The sequence below is a fragment of the Astatotilapia calliptera genome, chromosome 3, assembly GCF_964374335.1.
Source record: "Astatotilapia calliptera chromosome 3, fAstCal68.1, whole genome shotgun sequence".
Classification (NCBI taxonomy): Eukaryota; Metazoa; Chordata; class Actinopteri; order Cichliformes; family Cichlidae; genus Astatotilapia; species Astatotilapia calliptera.
The window spans coordinates 51545884-51564195 of NC_137424.1; the positions used below are offsets into that span (position 1 = coordinate 51545884).

Consider the following 18312-nt stretch of genomic DNA (forward strand, 5'->3'; position numbering starts at 1 on the left):
TTTTTAGACTTCCGTCTTCCACTTATTAGTGTGTTTTATAATGAAATTCAGTGTGAACAGTCAAACTCACCTGTGCAAGAACCACACTGTAGAATATTTGAGTGGTAAAATGTTTGCATCTTTCTCTTTAAATGCAGCTCAGATCCAGAGAGCTATACATTACTTGTTAATAACTTATAAGATTAGAGATTTCATTTAAATACCTTAAAGGAACATTTTAATAGTTTCAAATGAACATTTATGAGCGGGACATGGAAGATATTTTCAGAGAGGGAAAGTCAGCCTGACATATGTGTGTGTGTGTGTGTGTTCCTGTATATCTATCTTTGTGAGGACCGACATCTTTATTCTACTACACTTGTGAGGACACACAAACCGGTCCTCAAAAGTTTGAAGGCTTGTAAAGGCGTTCTTGATGCTCAAAATGTGGTTTTAGTGTCAGGGTTACAATTAGGTTATGGTTAGGTTTAGGGTAAGGGCTACGGTTAGGCCAGGGGTCGGCAACCCGCGGCTCCGGAGCCTCATGCGGCTCTTTAGTCTTTATTTTGCGGCTCTGGGTGGTTTGGGAAATTAAATTTGAAGTATTTAGCTGAAGTGTATTTTATTTGTGTTTAGTTCTTTTTTTAACTTGTAGTTCTAAATTGGAAGATTATTGTGATTTTGAAATATAAAAATAAAATTATATCTTATTATTTTTTTCATCGCTCAAAATAAGCGTCACACTCGCGGAAGCCAGTATACCCGCCGAAACGCTGTGCATTTATCGAGGCTTTCGACCCCAGGTAGGCCAATTATGGATCTTCTGATCCTTATTATGTCGTTAGCTGTTCTCCACCGTGAACTATGTTAAAAACAAACACCGCTCATGCCTCACAGATGACAGCTTACAGTCCTGCGTGAAGATGAAAGTGACTTCATGCAGCCCCGATTTGCAGGCGCTGTGCGCAGAGGTTCGGGACCATAAGTCTTATTGTATACATATCACGGCAGACCCGACGATGTTTCCATCAACATGCTTTTCAGCATCTCTTTATCGACCACTTTTCACACACGGTTGTTGTACGCATACAGCCGGCTGTAGCTTTTCAGCTCACAGCCCGACACACACCAAAGCAAGAGCAGAGAGAGCACAGACTTTGAGGCGACGAGGCGTGACTGCGGGTGCCGCTCAGGTGAGTCCGACTCCCATGCAGCGGCACTGCAGACCACGCCCCGCCACACACATTAACCAGGTAAAATACATATTTAGGCAGAATTATGCAAATATCCATTTTTCATCTTTTAGCAGCATAGTTCTTTTTTTCCAATTATTTTTTAAAAGTCAGGTCAAGGCTCCAAAAGCCCAAAGGCGATATAAGGGTGGCGGCTCACAACAGTTTTTTTGTTTGCTACATGGATCAGCTGGGTGTCTTTCCTTTTGTTATATTTCTTTAAGAGTTCAAAATGTGTTAATTACATAAATAAAATGTAATTTTCTCATTAGCACTTCATGGATTTCATAAGTAACGCACCTTAGTTGCTCTGTGGATTCTTTTAAAAACCAGTTTAACTGATCTGTTCAAACAAGCCTTTTGTTGATCTACGTATTTTATATTCTTTATATTATTTACATTTGATCTTTTACATTGTGTATAATGTCTATTGATTGTATTGTTTATTTTAATATTTGTGTACAGCGCTTTGTGACTGCCTGTCTGTGAAAAGCGCTTAATAAATAAACTTTACTTACTTACTTTAGTTGTTCACACAAAGCATAAAGGTAAAAAAACCCCAATATATACAGTGTTATCTTCATTTTAGATGTCAAAAAGTATTTGCGGCTCCCAGTGTTTTCTTTTGCGTGAAAACTGGGTCCAAGTGGCTCTTTGGGTGTTAAAGGTTGCTGACCCCTGGGCAAGGGAAAGCATTATGTCAATGAAGGTCCTCACTAAGATTGCTGAACGGGCTTGTGTGTGTGTGTGTGTGTGTCTGTGCGTGAGTGTGTGTCTGTGTGTGAGTGTGTGTGTGCATGATTAAGGGAGACCATACCCCTGAAAGATTTGATAAAGTCTGCAACTTGAAGTTTTCTTAGTTCTTTTCAGGTCTTGTAATTGAAACAATTCAAACAAAGTCTCCTGCTTCAACTTTCTTAATGTGGATGTTCTGCAGTCCTCACAAACTCTGTCATAATACAAATTTGGGAGCTGAATGTCTTTGTAGATCAGGAGTGAATCCATTGGACTTTTTATAGACTGTTTTATTAGTGTTAAAGCTGTGTGGACTGACAGTATTACACCTTTCAGTTTACCGTTCTGCTATAACTTGGAATCTATGGCTGGAATCTTAAAGTATTCTATGTTTGGTTCCCTTTATATAATCTCTGTGTTTTGTTTTCAGCTGTGTCCATCATTTTAACTGGATCTGGATCGACTCGATGTTCTGGAAGAGTTGAAGTTTATCACAATAACAGCTGGGGAACAGTCTGTGATGATGGCTGGGACTTAAATGATGCTGAGGTGGTTTGCAGACAGTTAAACTGTGGGTCGGCACTGGAAGTTCCTCATTCAGCTCACTTTGGTGCAGGAACTGGACAGATCTGGCTTGATCATGTGACCTGTTCAGGAAATGAAAGTTCTCTAACTGAGTGTCAGCACAGTGGATTTGGATCAAACAGATGTGAACATGGTCAGGATGCTGCTGTCATCTGTTCAGGTGTGAAAACTGCTGGATCAACATGATATTGCAAGATAATCTTTTTTGAGGTAAGGCTGTATTTAACTTTTTTTCATGTTCTTTGCCTTTTAGATCTGATCAGGTTGGCTGGTTCTGGATCGAGCCGATGTTCTGGCAGAGTTGAAGTTTATCATGATAATGTCTGGGGAACAGTCTCTGATTATAACTGGGACTTAAATGATGCCGAGGTGGTTTGCAGACAGTTAAACTGTGGGTCTGCACTACAAGCTCCTCGATCAGCTTACTTTGGTGCAGGAACTGGACAGATCTGGCTCAGTGGTGTGAGCTGTTCAGGAAATGAAAGTTCTCTAACTGAATGTCAACACCCTGGATGGGGAAACCCCTACTACTACTACTACTACTACTACTACTACTACTACTACAATGGACATTATTCTGATGCTGGTGTCATCTGTTCAGGTGACATCACTTTTTGGCATGGAACACACTGCATGTTAATGTATTTTTGTGTGATATGTATCTTTGTTTTCTTTAAGGGACATATATTAAAACATCGTTTGTGTCACATGTTTTTCATTAAAAGGTCCAATCAGATTAACTGGATCTGGATCAAGTCGGTGTTCTGGCAGAGTTGAAGTTTATCACAATAACAGCTGGGGAACAGTCTGTGATGATGGCTGGGACTTAAATGATGCTGAGGTGGTTTGCAGACAGTTAAACTGTGGGTCTGCACTGGAAGTTCCTCAATCAGCTCACTTTGGTGCAGGAACTGGACAGATTTGGCTTGACAATGTGACCTGTTCAGGAAATGAAAGTTCTCTAGCTGAGTGTCAACACAGTGGATTTGGTTCAAACAGATGTGAACATGGTCAGGATGCTGCTGTCATCTGTTCAGGTGAGATATTTTTCTGATCATCAGATGAATGTTAAACACTGTAAAAACAACCTTTTTTTTAGACTTCCATCTTCCACTTGTTAGTGTGTTTTATAATGAAATTCAGTGTGAACAGTCAAAGTCAAGGTCAAGGTCAAGGTCAGATTTATTTATATAGCACATTTCCAACAGCCGATGCTGCACAAAGTGCTTAACAATAACAATAAAAGTCATCTGTGCAAGAACCACACTGTAGAATATTTGAGTGGTAAAATGTTTGCATCTTTCTCTTTAAACGCAGCTCAGATCCAGAGAGCTATACATTACTTTTTAAATAACTTATAAGATTAGAGATTTCATTTAAATACCTTAAAGGAACATTTTAATAGTTTAAAATTAACATTTATGAGCGGGACATGGAAGATAATTTCAGAGAGGGAAAGTCAGCCTGACATCTGTATGTGTGTGTAAGTGTGTGTGTGCGTGTTCAAGGGAGACCATACCCCTGAAAGATTTGATAAAGTCTGCAACTTGAAGTTTTCTTAGTCCTTTTCAGGTCTTGTAATTGAAACAATTCAAACAAAGTCGCCTGCTTCAACTTTCTTAATGTGGATGTTCTGCAGTCCTCACAAACTCTGTCTTAATTCAAATTTGGGAGCTGAATGTCTTTGTAGGTCAGGAGTGAATCCATTGGACTTTTTATAGACTGTTTTATTAGTGTTAAAGCTGTGTGGACTGACAGTATTACACCTTTCAGTTTACCGTTCTGCTATAACTTGGAATCTATGGCTGGAATCTTAAAGTATTCTTTGTTTGGTTCCCTTTATATAATCTCTGTGTTTTGTTTTCAGCTGTGTCCATCATTTTAACTGGATCTGGATCGACTCGATGTTCTGGAAGAGTTGAAGTTTATCACAATAACAGCTGGGGAACAGTCTGTGATGATGGCTGGGACTTAAATGATGCTCAGGTGGTTTGCAGACAGTTAAACTGTGGGTCGGCACTGGAAGTTCCTCATTCAGCTCACTTTGGTGCAGGAACTGGACAGATCTGGCTTGCCAATGTGACCTGTTCAGGAAGTGAAAGTTCTCTAACTGAGTGTCAGCACAGTGGATTTGGATCAAACAGCTGTGTACGTGGTCAGGATGCTGCTGTCATCTGTTCAGGTGAGAAAACATTCAGTTAGTCTGTTCATTTGTGTCTTCCATTAAGTCTTTTTTGATGTAAGGATTTATTATAATGTTTTTCATGTTCTTTCCCTTTTAGATCTGATTAGATTAGCTGGTTCTGGATCATCTCGATGCTCTGGCAGAGTTGAAGTTTATCATGATAATGTCTGGGGAACAGTTTCTGATGATAACTGGGTCTTAAACGATGCTGAGGTGGTTTGCAGAGAGATAAACTGTGGGTCTGCACTACAAGCTACCCCATCATATAAGTTTGGTGCAGGAACTGGACAGGTCTGGCTCAGTGGTGTGAGCTGTTCAGGAAATGAAAGTTCTGTAACTGAATGTCAACACTCTGGATGGGGAAACTACTACACCTACTACTACAGTCTACATTCATATGATGTTGGTGTCATGTGTTCAGGTGACATGACTTCCTGATATGAAAAAAACTGCATGTTAATGTATTTTTGAGTGTTATGCATCTGTATTTTCTTTAAGATATGTATTGAAATATAGTTTGTGTTATGTCTTTTACATAAAAGGTGTGATCAGATTAACTGGATCTGGATCGACTCGATGTTCTGGCAGGGTTGAAGTTTATCACAGTAACAGCTGGGGAACGGTCTGTGATGATGGCTGGGACTTAAATGATGCTGAGGTGGTTTGCAGACAGATAAACTGTGGGTCTGCACTGGAAGTTCCTCAATCAGCTCACTTTGGTGCAGGAACTGGACAGATTTGGCTTGATGATGTGACCTGTTCAGGAAATGAAAGTTCTCTAACTGAGTGTCAGCACAGTGGATTTGGATCAAACAGATGTGAACATGGTCAGGATGCTGCTGTCATCTGTTCAGGTGTGAAAACTACTGGATCAACATGATATTGCAAGATAGTCATTTTTGAGGTAAGGCTGTATTTAACTGCTTTTCATGTTCTTTGCCTTTTAGATCTGATCAGATTAGCTGGTTCTGGATCGAGCCGATGTTCTGGCAGAGTTGAAATCTTTCACAATAACGTCTGGGGAACAGTCTCTGATCATAACTGGGATCTAAATGATGCTGAGGTGGTTTGCAGACAGTTAAACTGTGGGTCTGCACTACAAGCTCCTCGATCAGCTTACTTTGGTGCAGGAACTGGACAGATCTGGCTCAGTGGTGTGAGCTGTTCAGGAAATGAAAGTTCTCTAACTGAATGTCAACACTCTGGATGGGGAAACTACTACTACTACTACTACTACTACAATGGACATTATTTTGATGCTGGTGTCATCTGTTCAGGTGACATCACTTTTTGGCATGGAACATACTGCATGTTAATGTATTTTTGTGTGATATGTATCTTTGTTTTCTTTAAGGGACATATATTAAAACATCGTTTGTGTCACATGTTTTTCATTAAAAGGTCCAATCAGATTAACTGGATCTGGATCAAGTCGATGTTCTGGCAGAGTTGAAGTTTATCACAATAACAGCTGGGGAACAGTCTGTGATGATGGCTGGGACTTAAATGATGCTGGGGTGGTTTGCAGACAGATAAACTGTGGGTCGGCACTGGAAGTTCCTCAATCAGCTCACTTTGGTGCAGGAACTGGACAGATTTGGCTTGACAATGTGACCTGTTCAGGAAATGAAAGTTCTCTAACTGAGTGTCAGCACAGTGGATTTGGTTCAAACACATGTGAACATGGTCAGGATGCTGCTGTCATCTGTTCAGGTGAGATATTCTTTTGATCATCAGATGAATGTTAATCACTGTAAAAATAACCTTTTTTTTAGACTTCCGTCTTCCACTTATTAGTGTGTTTCATAATGAAATTCAGTGTGAACAGTCAAACTCACCTGTGCAAGAACCACACTGTAGAATATTTGAGTGGTAAAATGTTTGCATCTTTCTCTTTAAACGCAGCTCAGATCCAGAGAGCTATACATTACTTTTTAAATAACTTATAAGATTAGAGATTTCATTTAAATACCTTAAAGGAACATTTTAATAGTTTCAAATGAACATTTATGAGCGGGACATGGAAGATATTTTCAGAGAGGGAAAGTCAGCCTGACATATGTGTGTGTGTGTTCCTGTATATCTCTCTTTGTGAGGACCGACATCTTCATTCTACTACACTTGTGAGAACCAACAGTCACTTGTGAGGACACACAAACCGGTCCTCAAAAGTTTGAAGGCTTGTAAAGGCGTTCTTGATGCTCAAAATGTGGTTTTAGTGTCAGGGTTACAATTAGGTTATGGTTAGGTTTAGGGTAAGGGCTACGGTTAGGCCAGGGGTCGGCAACCCGCGGCTCCGGAGCCTCATGCGGCTCTTTAGTCTTGATTTTGCGGCTCCGGGTGGTTTGGGAAATTAAATTAGTGTCACGGCGAGTGAGGTGAGCCGTGTGGAGGAAATGAAGGAGGATCCAAGTGCAGGCAGTCGTGAAGGTGTAAAGGTGGTTTATTGAACATGAAAGTAAAAAAAAACTTCAAATGGAGCTGGAACTAAACTATACTGGGAAACAACTAAACTACAAAGCACAAACCTGAATGAGAACGAGCAGAGGAGAATGACGATGGACAGCAGGGAGAGCACACGGATGTGACATGGTAGATACACAGATGACACAGGGTGGAATACACAGACGGACCAGCAACAACAATGACGGAAGACATGACTTAAATACACAGAGAACCACAGGGGAATTACACACAGGTGGTGGACACAGCTGGGAATAATCAACAAGACGAGACAAAGGTAAAACTGAACACACTCACATGAGACCCAGACCTTCACAATAAAACAGGAAATGAGAACACCACACCAAGACGCAGACCTGACACTGAGAGACAGACAGGAAATGACATATGAAACTAAACTCACATCGTAAACCCAGATAAACAGAAACATGGAACTCTAATAATAGAAATCATAATCATCACCATAACACGACAAGAGAACAAGAACACAATCCCTGATGAAAACTTAAATCAAAACACAATAAACTCAAAATACTGGGTCCAACGGACCCAGAACCGTGACAATTAGAAGTATTTAGCTGAAGTGTATTTTATTTGTGTTTAGTTCTTTTTTTAACTTGTAGTTCTAAATTGGAAGATTATTGTGATTTTGAAATATAAAAATAAAATTATATCTTATTATTTTTTTCATCGCTCAAAATAAGCGTCACACTCGCGGAAGCCAGTATACCCGCCGAAACGCTGTGCATTTATCGAGACTTTCAACCCCAGGTAGGCCAATTATGGATCTTCTGATCCTTATTATGTCGTTAGCTGTTCTCCACCGTGAGCTATGTTAAAAACAAACACCGCTCATGCCTCACAGATGACAGCTTACAGTCCTGCGTGAAGATGAAAGTGACTTCATGCAGCCCCGATTTGCAGGCGCTGTGCGCAGAGGTTCGGGACCATAAGTCTTATTGTATACATATCACGGCAGACCCGACGATGTTTCCATCAACATGCTTTTCAGCATCTCTTTATCGACCACTTTTCACACACGGTTGTTGTACGCATACAGCCGGCTGTAGCTTTTCAGCTCACAGCCCGACACACACCAAAGCAACAGCAGAGAGAGCACAGACTTTGAGGCGACGAGGCGTGACTGCGGGTGCCGCTCAGGTGAGTCCGACTCCCATGCAGCGGCACTGCAGACCACGCCCCGCCACACACATTAACCAGGTAAAATACATATTTAGGCAGAATTTTGCAAATATCTATTTTTCATCTTTTAGCAGCATAGTTCTTTTTTTCCAATTATTTTTTAAAAGTCATGTCAAGGCTCCAAAAGCCCAAAGGCGATATAAGGGTGGCGGCTCACAACAGTTTTTGTTTGCTACATGGATCATTTTAGTTCAGCCGGGTGTCTTTCCTTTTGTTATATTTCTTTAAGAGTTCAAAATGTGTTAATTACATAAATAAAATGTAATTTTTTCATTAGCACTTCATGGATTTCATAAGTAACGCACCTTAGTTGCTCTGTGGATTCTTTTAAAAAGCAGTTTAACTTTTCTGTTCAAACAAGCCTTTTGTTGATCTACGTATTTTATATTCTTTACATTATTTACATTTGATCTTTTACATTGTGTATAATGTCTATTGATTGTATTGTTTATTTTAATATTTGTGTACAGCGCTTTGTGACTGCCTGTCTGTGAAAAGCGCTTAATAAATAAACTTTACTTACTTACTTTAGTTGTTCACACAAAGCATAAAGGTAAAAAAACCCCAATATATACAGTGTTATCTTCATTTTAGATGTCAAAAAGTATTTGCGGCTCCCAGTGTTTTCTTTTGCGTGAAAACTGGGTCCAAGTGGCTCTTTGGGTGTTAAAGGTTGCTGACCCCTGGGCAAGGGAAAGCATTATGTCAATGAAGGTCCTCACTAAGATTGCTGACCGGGCTTGTGTGTGTGTGTGTGTGTGTGTGTGTGTGTGTGTGTGTGTGTGTGTGTGTGTGTGTGAGTGTGTGTGTGTGTCTGTGCGTGAGTGTGTGTCTGTGTGTGAGTGTGTGTGTGCGTGTTCAAGGGAGACCATACCCCTGAAAGATTTGATCAAGTCTGCAACTTGAAGTTTTCTTAGTTCTTTTCAGGTCTTGTAATTGAAACAATTCAAACAAAGTCGCCTGCTTCAACTTTCTTAATGTGGATGTTCTGCAGTCCTCACAAACTCTGTCATAATACAAATTTGGGAGCTGAATGTCTTTGTAGGTCAGGAGTGAATCCATTGTACATTTTATAGACTGTTTTATTAGTGTTAAAGCTGTGTGGACTGACAGTATTACACCTTTCAGTTTACCGTTCTGCTATAACTTGGAATCTATGGCTGGAATCTTAAAGTATTCTATGTTTGGTTCCCTTTATATCTTCTCTGTGTTTTGTTTTCAGCTGTGTCCATCATTTTAACTGGATCTGGATCGACTCGATGTTCTGGAAGAGTTGAGGTTTATCACAATAACAGCTGGGGAACAGTCTGTGATGATGGCTGGGACTTAAATGATGCTGAGGTGGTTTGCAGACAGTTAAACTGTGGGTCGGCACTGGAAGTTCCTCATTCAGCTCACTTTGGTGCAGGAACTGGACAGATCTGGCTTGATCATGTGACCTGTTCAGGAAATGAAAGTTCTTTGACTGAGTGTCAGCACAGTGGATTTGGATCAAACAGCTGTGGACATGGTCAGGATGCTGCTGTCATCTGTTCAGGTGTGACAACTGCTGGATCAACATGATATTGCAAGATAGTCTTTTTTGAGGTAAGGCTGTATTTAACTGTTTTTCATGTTCTTTGCCTTTTAGATGTGATCAGGTTGGCTGGTTCTGGATCGAGCCGATGTTCTGGCAGAGTTGAAGTTTATCATGATAATGTCTGGGGAACAGTCTCTGATTATAACTGGGACTTAAATGATGCCGAGGTGGTTTGCAGACAGTTAAACTGTGGGTCTGCACTACAAGCTCCTCGATCAGCTTACTTTGGTGCAGGAACTGGACAGATCTGGCTCAGTGGTGTGAGCTGTTCAGGAAGTGAAAGTTCTCTAACTGAATGTCAACACTCTGGATGGGGAAACTACTACTACTACTACTACTACTACTACTACAACTACTACAATATACATTATTATGATGCTGGTGTCATCTGTTCAGGTGACATCACTTTTTGGCATGGAACATACTGCATGTTAATGTATTTTTGTGTGATATGTATCTTTGCTTTCTTTAAGAGACATATATTAAAACATCGTTTGTGTCACGTGTTTTTCATTAAAAGGTCCAATCAGATTAACTGGATCTGGATCAAGTCGGTGTTCTGGCAGAGTTGAAGTTTATCACAATAACAGCTGGGGAACAGTCTGTGATGATGGCTGGGACTTAAATGATGCTGGGGTGGTTTGCAGACAGTTAAACTGTGGGTCGGCACTGGAAGTTCCTCAATCAGCTCACTTTGGTGCAGGAACTGGACAGATCTGGCTTGATCATGTGACCTGTTCAGGAAATGAAAGTTCTCTAACTGAGTGTCAACACAGTGGATTTGGTTCAAACACATGTGAACATGGTCAGGATGCTGCTGTCATCTGTTCAGGTGAGATATTCTTTTGATCATCAGATGAATGTTAAACACTGTAAAAACAACCTTTTTTTTTTAGACTTCCGTCTTCCACTTATTAGTGTGTTTTATAATGAAATTCAGTGTGAACAGTCAAACTCACCTGTGCAAGAACCACACTGTAGAATATTTGAGTGGTAAAATGTTTGCATCTTTCTCTTTAAACGCAGCTCAGATCCAGAGAGCTATACATTACTTTTTAAATAACTTATAAGATTAGAGATTTCATTTAAATACCTTAAAGGAACATTTTAATAGTTTCAAATGAACATTTATGAGCGGGACATGGAAGATATTTTCAGAGAGGGAAAGTCAGCCTGACATATGTGTGTGTGTGTTCCTGTATATCTCTCTTTGTGAGGACCGACATCTTCATTCTACTACACTTGTGAGAACCAACAGTCACTTGTGAGGACACACAAACCGGTCCTCAAAAGTTTGAAGGCTTGTAAAGGCGTTCTTGATGCTCAAAATGTGGTTTTAGTGTCAGGGTTACAATTAGGTTATGGTTAGGTTTAGGGTAAGGGCTACGGTTAGGCCAGGGGTCGGCAACCCGTGGCTCCGGAGCCTCATGCGGCTCTTTAGTCTTGATTTTGCGGCTCCGGGTGGTTTGGGAGAATAAATTAGAAGTATTTAGCTGAAGTGTATTTTATTTGTGTTTAGTTCTTTTTTTAACTTGTAGTTCTAAATTGGAAGATTATTGTGATTTTGAAATATAAAAATAAAATTATATCTTATTATTTTTTTCATCGCTCAAAATAAGCGTCACACTCGCGGAAGCCGGTATACCCGCCGAAACGCTGTGCATTTATCGAGACTTTCGACCCCAGGTAGGCCAATTATGGATCTTCTGATCCTTATTATGTCGTTAGCTGTTCTCCACCGTGAGCTATGTTAAAAACAAACACCGCTCATGCCTCACAGATGACAGCTTACAGTCCTGCGTGAAGATGAAAGTGACTTCATGCAGCCCCGATTTGCAGGCGCTGTGCGCAGAGGTTCGGGACCATAAGTCTTATTGTATACATATCACGGCAGACCCGACGATGTTTCCATCAACATGCTTTTCAGCATCTCTTTATCGACCGCTTTTCACACACGGTTGTTGTACGCATACAGCCAGCTGTAGCTTTTCAGCTCACAGCCCGACACACACCAAAGCAAGAGCAGAGAGAGCACAGACTTTGAGGCGACGAGGCGTGACTGCGGGTGCCGCTCAGGTGAGTCCGACTCCCATGCAGCGGCACTGCAGACCACGCCCCGCCACACACATTAACCAGGTAAAATACATATTTAGGCAGAATTTTGCAAATATCTATTTTTCATCTTTTAGCAGCATAGTTCTTTTTTTCCAATTATTTTTTAAAAGTCATGTCAAGGCTCCAAAAGCCCAAAGGCGATATAAGGGTGGCGGCTCACAACAGTTTTTGTTTGCTACATGGATCATTTTAGTTCAGCCGGGTGTCTTTCCTTTTGTTATATTTCTTTAAGAGTTCAAAATGTGTTAATTACATAAATAAAATGTAATTTTCTCTGTAGCACTTCATGGATTTCATAAGCAACTGTTAAGGTCCACATAATTGAGGAAGGAGAGTACAAACAACCATGGTCCAGAAGATCTTGGTCAAACAATTGATTTTAATGAATTCACGCGTGGGAAGACCCCTCATACGTCACAGACAGAATATATACACACGTCAAATCAAAACCACAATGACTTTTAACACGGTTTAAAAGAACGTTGTCTTCTATCTTCATGGCCGGTACTTCCTGTCACTGCCGGATGCTCGCTTATCATCTTGACACATCAGCAGCAGTTCTGCGACAAACTGCTCTTTTTGCAACCCCAAGCAAAACATGATTAAACTTCCACCTATAAATGATTCTCTTTAACTAAGTGTGTGTGTGTGTCTATGTCGTCCTCAAATGCTCTCTCAATTCACCCGTTGCACTTCTGACCTTTTACCAGACCAGAGTCTCATCCTTATGTGTAATAACCTAACTGAAACTATATGTACTATGTTGAATAAATGTTTTAATCAAGAACCTCTACTAAAAGCTTAATAAAAGAATATAAAAGTATAACAGACAATTTGAATAACCTAGTAATTCAAATAGCCTCGTCTAACCTGCTCCTCAGAATAACTTAGACTCTGCTTTCACTTCTGCAAACTCTCTGCAACTTCCTGTCAACTCCTGCCTGCAACTTAGTCTTTCTGAAAGACACACACACTGTTTAAACATCTGAATGCTAGGGGTGCAACGATATTCGTATCGATATTGAACCGTTCGATACAGTGCTTTCGGTTCGGTACGCATATGTATCGAACAATACAACATTTGTAATTTATTTGATCAATTTTCCTTCTGACGATGCTGTCTGTGTTGAGCGCTCAGTGAATCTGTGTTCGACTACTCCGCCTAGGCTGCACTGTCGAGCGCAGATCCACTGAGCGCTCAACACAGACAGCATAGTCAGAGGGAAGAGCGCAGGGCAAGCTAGCGAGACAGAAGTTAAGCTCTCCTTGCAACAGGCAAATTGAACGTCATTCAGATCTGGCGTTTGGAATTATTTTGGTTTTCATGTGACGTATGACCCTGAAGGTAAGCGAGTCATGGACTAAAGTAAAACAGTATGTTGGATGTGCCATGCAATGCTCAATTACATTGGTGTGAACTAGTGTGTTAGCGCAGTTAGCTCGTTAACGTGTTGGCCGTCTAGCCCCATGCACGGAGTGATCGGCGGTAGCTTGTTATAGGAGATTTGCCGTGTTGTGGCGTTAAGGTCATTTCAATGAGATTAACCTGAAAGCACTAGCGGGAACACAACGAATATGACTGCACATTTACACCGACATCATCCTAGTGCAAAGACAAAAACAACAAGCATGCTACTAACTTTAGCCGAGTCATTTAGACAGCTGTTAGCACATGATTCTCCTTATGCTGCTGAGAATATAGCCCAGAAGAAGCGGATAGTATAGCTTTTATTTTGGAAAGAGACATTTCTCTGTAATAAACTCTCTTTTCCAAAGATGAGTGATTCCTCAATCAGATACAGGGCTCGCAATATCGCTAGCCCGACATCCCGGAGCTAGCGATTTTTTCAGTCGGGCTACCAAAATCTATCTCTTCCCTGCCCGTCCGGCTATCGTAGGAAAAATATATCTCAATGCTTTTGCATTCTTTCAGAAATGTAGCTGGGTAATTATGTCATTGGCATCGGTGAGCCACTGTCAATATGTGACATATTGAAGTCGCGTTTGAATTTGCGCTTGTTTTTTTGCTTTCACTTTGCAATCGTGCGAACTGTGTATAGAGAGCGACAGCACTGATCTGTGAGTGATGATAATTTGTGCACCAATTCCTCTGACATCGTCTTATTAATCGTTAGCTTACTATGCAAACATGACAAGTGAAATCTCCCGCAGCAAGCTTAAACATGTGAGAGGTTGATCGTGCAGAGAATCGCTGAGCTTATGTGAGTGAGTGTGTAAAAGCATTTCAGTTCTGCTGAGCCAAATAAGACAGGTCAGGGTGAAGAAGTGACAGCCAAAGAAAAGCTTACCACAAAACGGAGAAGTTATGACAAATCAGACTATAAGGCAAAAAGAAAGTGCAGCTTTATGGTTTCATGGACAAAAGAATTTCTGTGGCTGCAATATGACGAGCTAAATAACCAGGGCTGCACATAAGTGGTCCGCAGGTGCGCATTCGCTGTCAAAATAAAAAACACGCACAAGGGTTAGGGTTAAATTCAAAAACTGTACTTTTGAGTTAAAATATATATTTATAATTTTAATAAATGACAAATTAAAAATGCATGAACATTTTTTTGTATCGAAAAAATATCGAACCGTGACACCAAAGTATCGAACCGAACCGAACCGTGAATTTTGTGTATCGTTGCACCCCTACTGAATGCAATATCAATGCTGCAGATTATATTATTAATGCAATAGTAATAATGATGATTATTTACCAATAGCAGTAAAATAATTTCCCTGCTCCACACAACACACCTTAGTTGCTCTGTGGATACTTTTAAAAAGCAGTTAAACTTTTCTGTTCAAACAAGCCTTTTGTTGATCTACGTATTTTATATTCTTTACATTATTTACATTTGATCTTTTACATTGTGTATAATGTCTATTGATTGTATTGTTTATTTTAATATTTGTGTACAGCGCTTTGTGACTGCCAGTCTGTGAAAAGTGCTTAATAAATAAACTTTACTTACTTACTTTAGTTGTTCACACAAAGCATAAAGGTAAAAAAAAAAACAATATATACAGTGTTATCTTCATTTTAGATGTCAAAAAGTATTTGCGGCTCCCAGTGGTTTTTTTTGCGTGAAAACTGGGCCCAAGTGGCTCTTTGGGTGTTAAAGGTTGCTGACCCCTGGGCAAGGGAAAGCATGATGTCAATGAAGGTTCTCACTAAGATTGCTGACCGGGCTTGTGTGTGTGTGTGTGTGTGTGTCTGTGCGTGAGTGTGTGTCTGTGTGTGAGTGTGTGTGTGCATGATTAAGGGAGACCATACCCCTGAAAGATTTGATAAAGTCTGCAACTTGAAGTTTTCATAGTTCTTTTCAGGTCTTGTAATTGAAACAATTCAAACAAAGTCTCCTGCTTCAACTTTCTTAATGTGGATGTTCTGCAGTCCTCACAAACTCTGTCATAATACAAATTTGGGAGCTGAATGTCTTTGTAGATCAGGAGTGAATCCATTGGACTTTTTATAGACTGTTTTATTAGTGTTAAAGCTGTGTGGACTGACAGTATTACACCTTTCAGTTTACCGTTCTGCTATAACTTGGAATCTATGGCTGGAAACTTAAAGTATTGTTTGTTTGGTCCCCTTCATATCTTCTCTGTGTTTTGTTTTCAGCTGTGTCCATCATTTTAACTGGATCTGGATCAACTCGATGTTCTGGAAGAGTTGAAGTTTATCACAATAACAGCTGGGGAACAGTCTGTGATGATGGCTGGGACTTAAATGATGCTGAGGTGGTTTGCAGACAGTTAAACTGTGGGTCGGCACTGGAAGTTCCTCATTCAGCTCACTTTGGTGCAGGAACTGGACAGATCTGGCTTGATCATGTGACCTGTTCAGGAAATGAAAGTTCTTTGACTGAGTGTCAGCACAGTGGATTTGGATCAAACAGATGTGAACATGGTCAGGATGCTGCTGTCATCTGTTCAGGTGTGAAAACTGCTGGATCAACATGATATTGCAAGATAGTCTTTTTTGATGTAAGGCTGTATTTAACTGTTTTTCATGTTCTTTGCCTTTTAGATGTGATCAGGTTGGCTGGTTCTGGATCGAGCCGATGTTCTGGCAGAGTTGAAGTTTATCATGATAATGTCTGGGGAACAGTCTCTGATTATAACTGGGACTTAAATGATGCCGAGGTGGTTTGCAGACAGTTAAACTGTGGGACTGCACTACAAGCTCCTCGATCAGCTTACTTTGGTGCAGGAACTGGACAGATCTGGCTCAGTGGTGTGAGCTGTTCAGGAAGTGAAAGTTCTCTAACTGAATGTCAACACCCTGGATGGGGAAATCCCTACTACTACTACTACTACTACTACTACTACAATATACATTATTATGATGCTGGTGTCATCTGTTCAGGTGACATCACTTTTTGGCATGGAACATACTGCATGTTAATGTATTTTTGTGTGATATGTATCTTTGTTTTCTTTAAGAGACATATATGAAAACATCGTTTGTGTCACATGTTTTTCATTAAAAGGTCCAATCAGATTAACTGGATCTGGATCGACTCGATGCTCTGGCAGAGTTGAAGTTTATCACAATAACAGCTGGGGAACAGTCTGTGATGATGGCTGGGACTTAAATGATGCTGAGGTGGTTTGCAGACAGTTAAACTGTGGGTCGGCACTGGAAGTTCCTCAATCAGCTCACTTTGGTGCAGGAACTGGACAGATCTGGCTTGACAATGTCACCTGTTCAGGAAATGAAAGTTCTCTAACTGAGTGTCAACACAGTGGATTTGGATCAAACAGATGTGAACATGGTCAGGATGCTGCTATCATCTGTTCAGGTGAGATATTCTTTTGATTAATAACCTGTTAATATAAACTTTAATCGCCTCCGCCTCTCATTCATGTGCTTGCTAAGGCTCGGCAAATGTGTGAGACAATGAGAAACCCTGGGCACAAAACCTTAGACCACAAAACACACAATCTTGACTTTTTTTCACAGATCATATCTGCGCTTACGTTTAGCAGAAATTATTTTGTGTGGGAAGACTCTTGCTCTTGACAAAGGCAGTCGCACTTTTCTCCTCTTCCTCCTCTCCCTGCTTAGCCTCTTATGTCCTTGTCTAGTCTCGTGTTTTTTGTATTACTTTTCCCTGGAACATTCTCTCACAGTCTGTTCTCTAAAATCTAAAAGAGGAATTATGGATTTGATCATCTGGTCCCTGAATGCAATTGACACCCTTTTCTCAACGAGAAGTTTGGGCTTGGGTGAGCCTGAGTGCTGAAGATATCTACCTATTCGGAACCATGATAACAGGGTTCTTGCTGATCGGAGCTGGTTTGGCCCTGACTTATCGAAGAATTAAGAAAGCGGAACCGGCTGTTCAAATCCCCACAAGGCTGCCCACTGGGATTGAAACGATGGGACGAGGCGTGAGTTTCTCAAAATGGGCTCATTGAGTGCAGCAATTACAAGATCTTGGAGAAGCTTACGGCTGCTGTGAATACGCAGAACAAGACCTCTGAGTGTACATTGGATTCAATCTTGGAGCAGCTCACTGCGGTCGTAAGTTCTCAGAATAGGCTCTTTGAGCACAAGAATGACAACATCACGGAGCTTAAGGTTGATAACATCATGGAGAATCTCACGGCTCTCCAACGGGAGATTGGGAGACCAGTGTTGGACTGTTAGAAAAGCTTTGAAATTCATATGAGTTGTTCGCACTAAAGTAAAAAACACCATCACTTCATGCCAGCTGCAGCCTCAAGGCTGGAGCCAAACAAGAACACGACTGTGTTTAGACTGTTCTTCCCATTCTATGCAAGGCCACCTGGGTTGGCTGGAAGACTGTTTACTTAGCCTGGCAGGGCGAAGGACACTGTCTCAGCTGAACTCTGGACACACACACACATGCACACAGACATATATACACATGCAGATGTACACTCATCCCCCCTACCCCCCAAACGCCTTCGACGCTTATTACCCTCCGATGCTGACGGTGGATCAAGGAGACCAGCGCATAGGCTGCAGGCCCGGATGTACTGACTAAATCGGCTGTCTCTCACCCTTTACCCATCCCTGTTGCTTGTCATGTGTTTCTTTGGTGTATTAAGAGTTTTTTTTCATGTGCTATGTGCAGAGGTGTTTTTTTCTGTTCTCAAACTGATCTCCCTATTGCAGCTCAGTCTGGGGGGAGTTATTTTTTTTCTCCTTATCTTTCCTCATGTTGTGCTTTTTCCATGTTATACCCCTCTGACCT

At 40.8% G+C, this 18312-nt stretch overlaps 1 protein-coding gene and 3 pseudogenes across 3 annotated transcripts in view; all 4 read left to right on the forward strand.

Annotated features, from left to right (window-relative positions):
* The first annotated feature begins 1908 nt into the window (after positions 1-1908).
* Positions 1909-4232, forward strand: LOC145423342 (scavenger receptor cysteine-rich domain-containing group B protein pseudogene; annotated as a pseudogene). Its single transcript, XR_013904387.1, has 3 exons — positions 1909-1948; positions 2377-3132; positions 4222-4232. The product of XR_013904387.1 is annotated as a scavenger receptor cysteine-rich domain-containing group B protein pseudogene (transcript).
* A 460-nt stretch (positions 4233-4692) lies between these two features.
* Positions 4693-6299, forward strand: LOC145423343 (scavenger receptor cysteine-rich domain-containing group B protein-like; annotated as a pseudogene). The gene is made up of 2 exons (XR_013904388.1): positions 4693-4713; positions 5189-6299. The product of XR_013904388.1 is annotated as a scavenger receptor cysteine-rich domain-containing group B protein-like (transcript).
* A 1662-nt stretch (positions 6300-7961) lies between these two features.
* On the forward strand, positions 7962-10533 carry LOC145423344 (scavenger receptor cysteine-rich domain-containing protein DMBT1-like; annotated as a pseudogene).
* A 3010-nt stretch (positions 10534-13543) lies between these two features.
* Positions 13544-18312, forward strand: part of LOC113019084 (uncharacterized) — a 36965-nt gene continuing 32196 nt past the window's right edge. Inside the window, exons 1-2 of the mRNA XM_080295689.1 lie at positions 13544-13562; positions 16579-16890. Coding sequence (XP_080151815.1) covers positions 13544-13562; positions 16579-16890 — 331 coding nt within the window. The remainder of the gene's footprint in view (positions 13563-16578; positions 16891-18312) is intronic.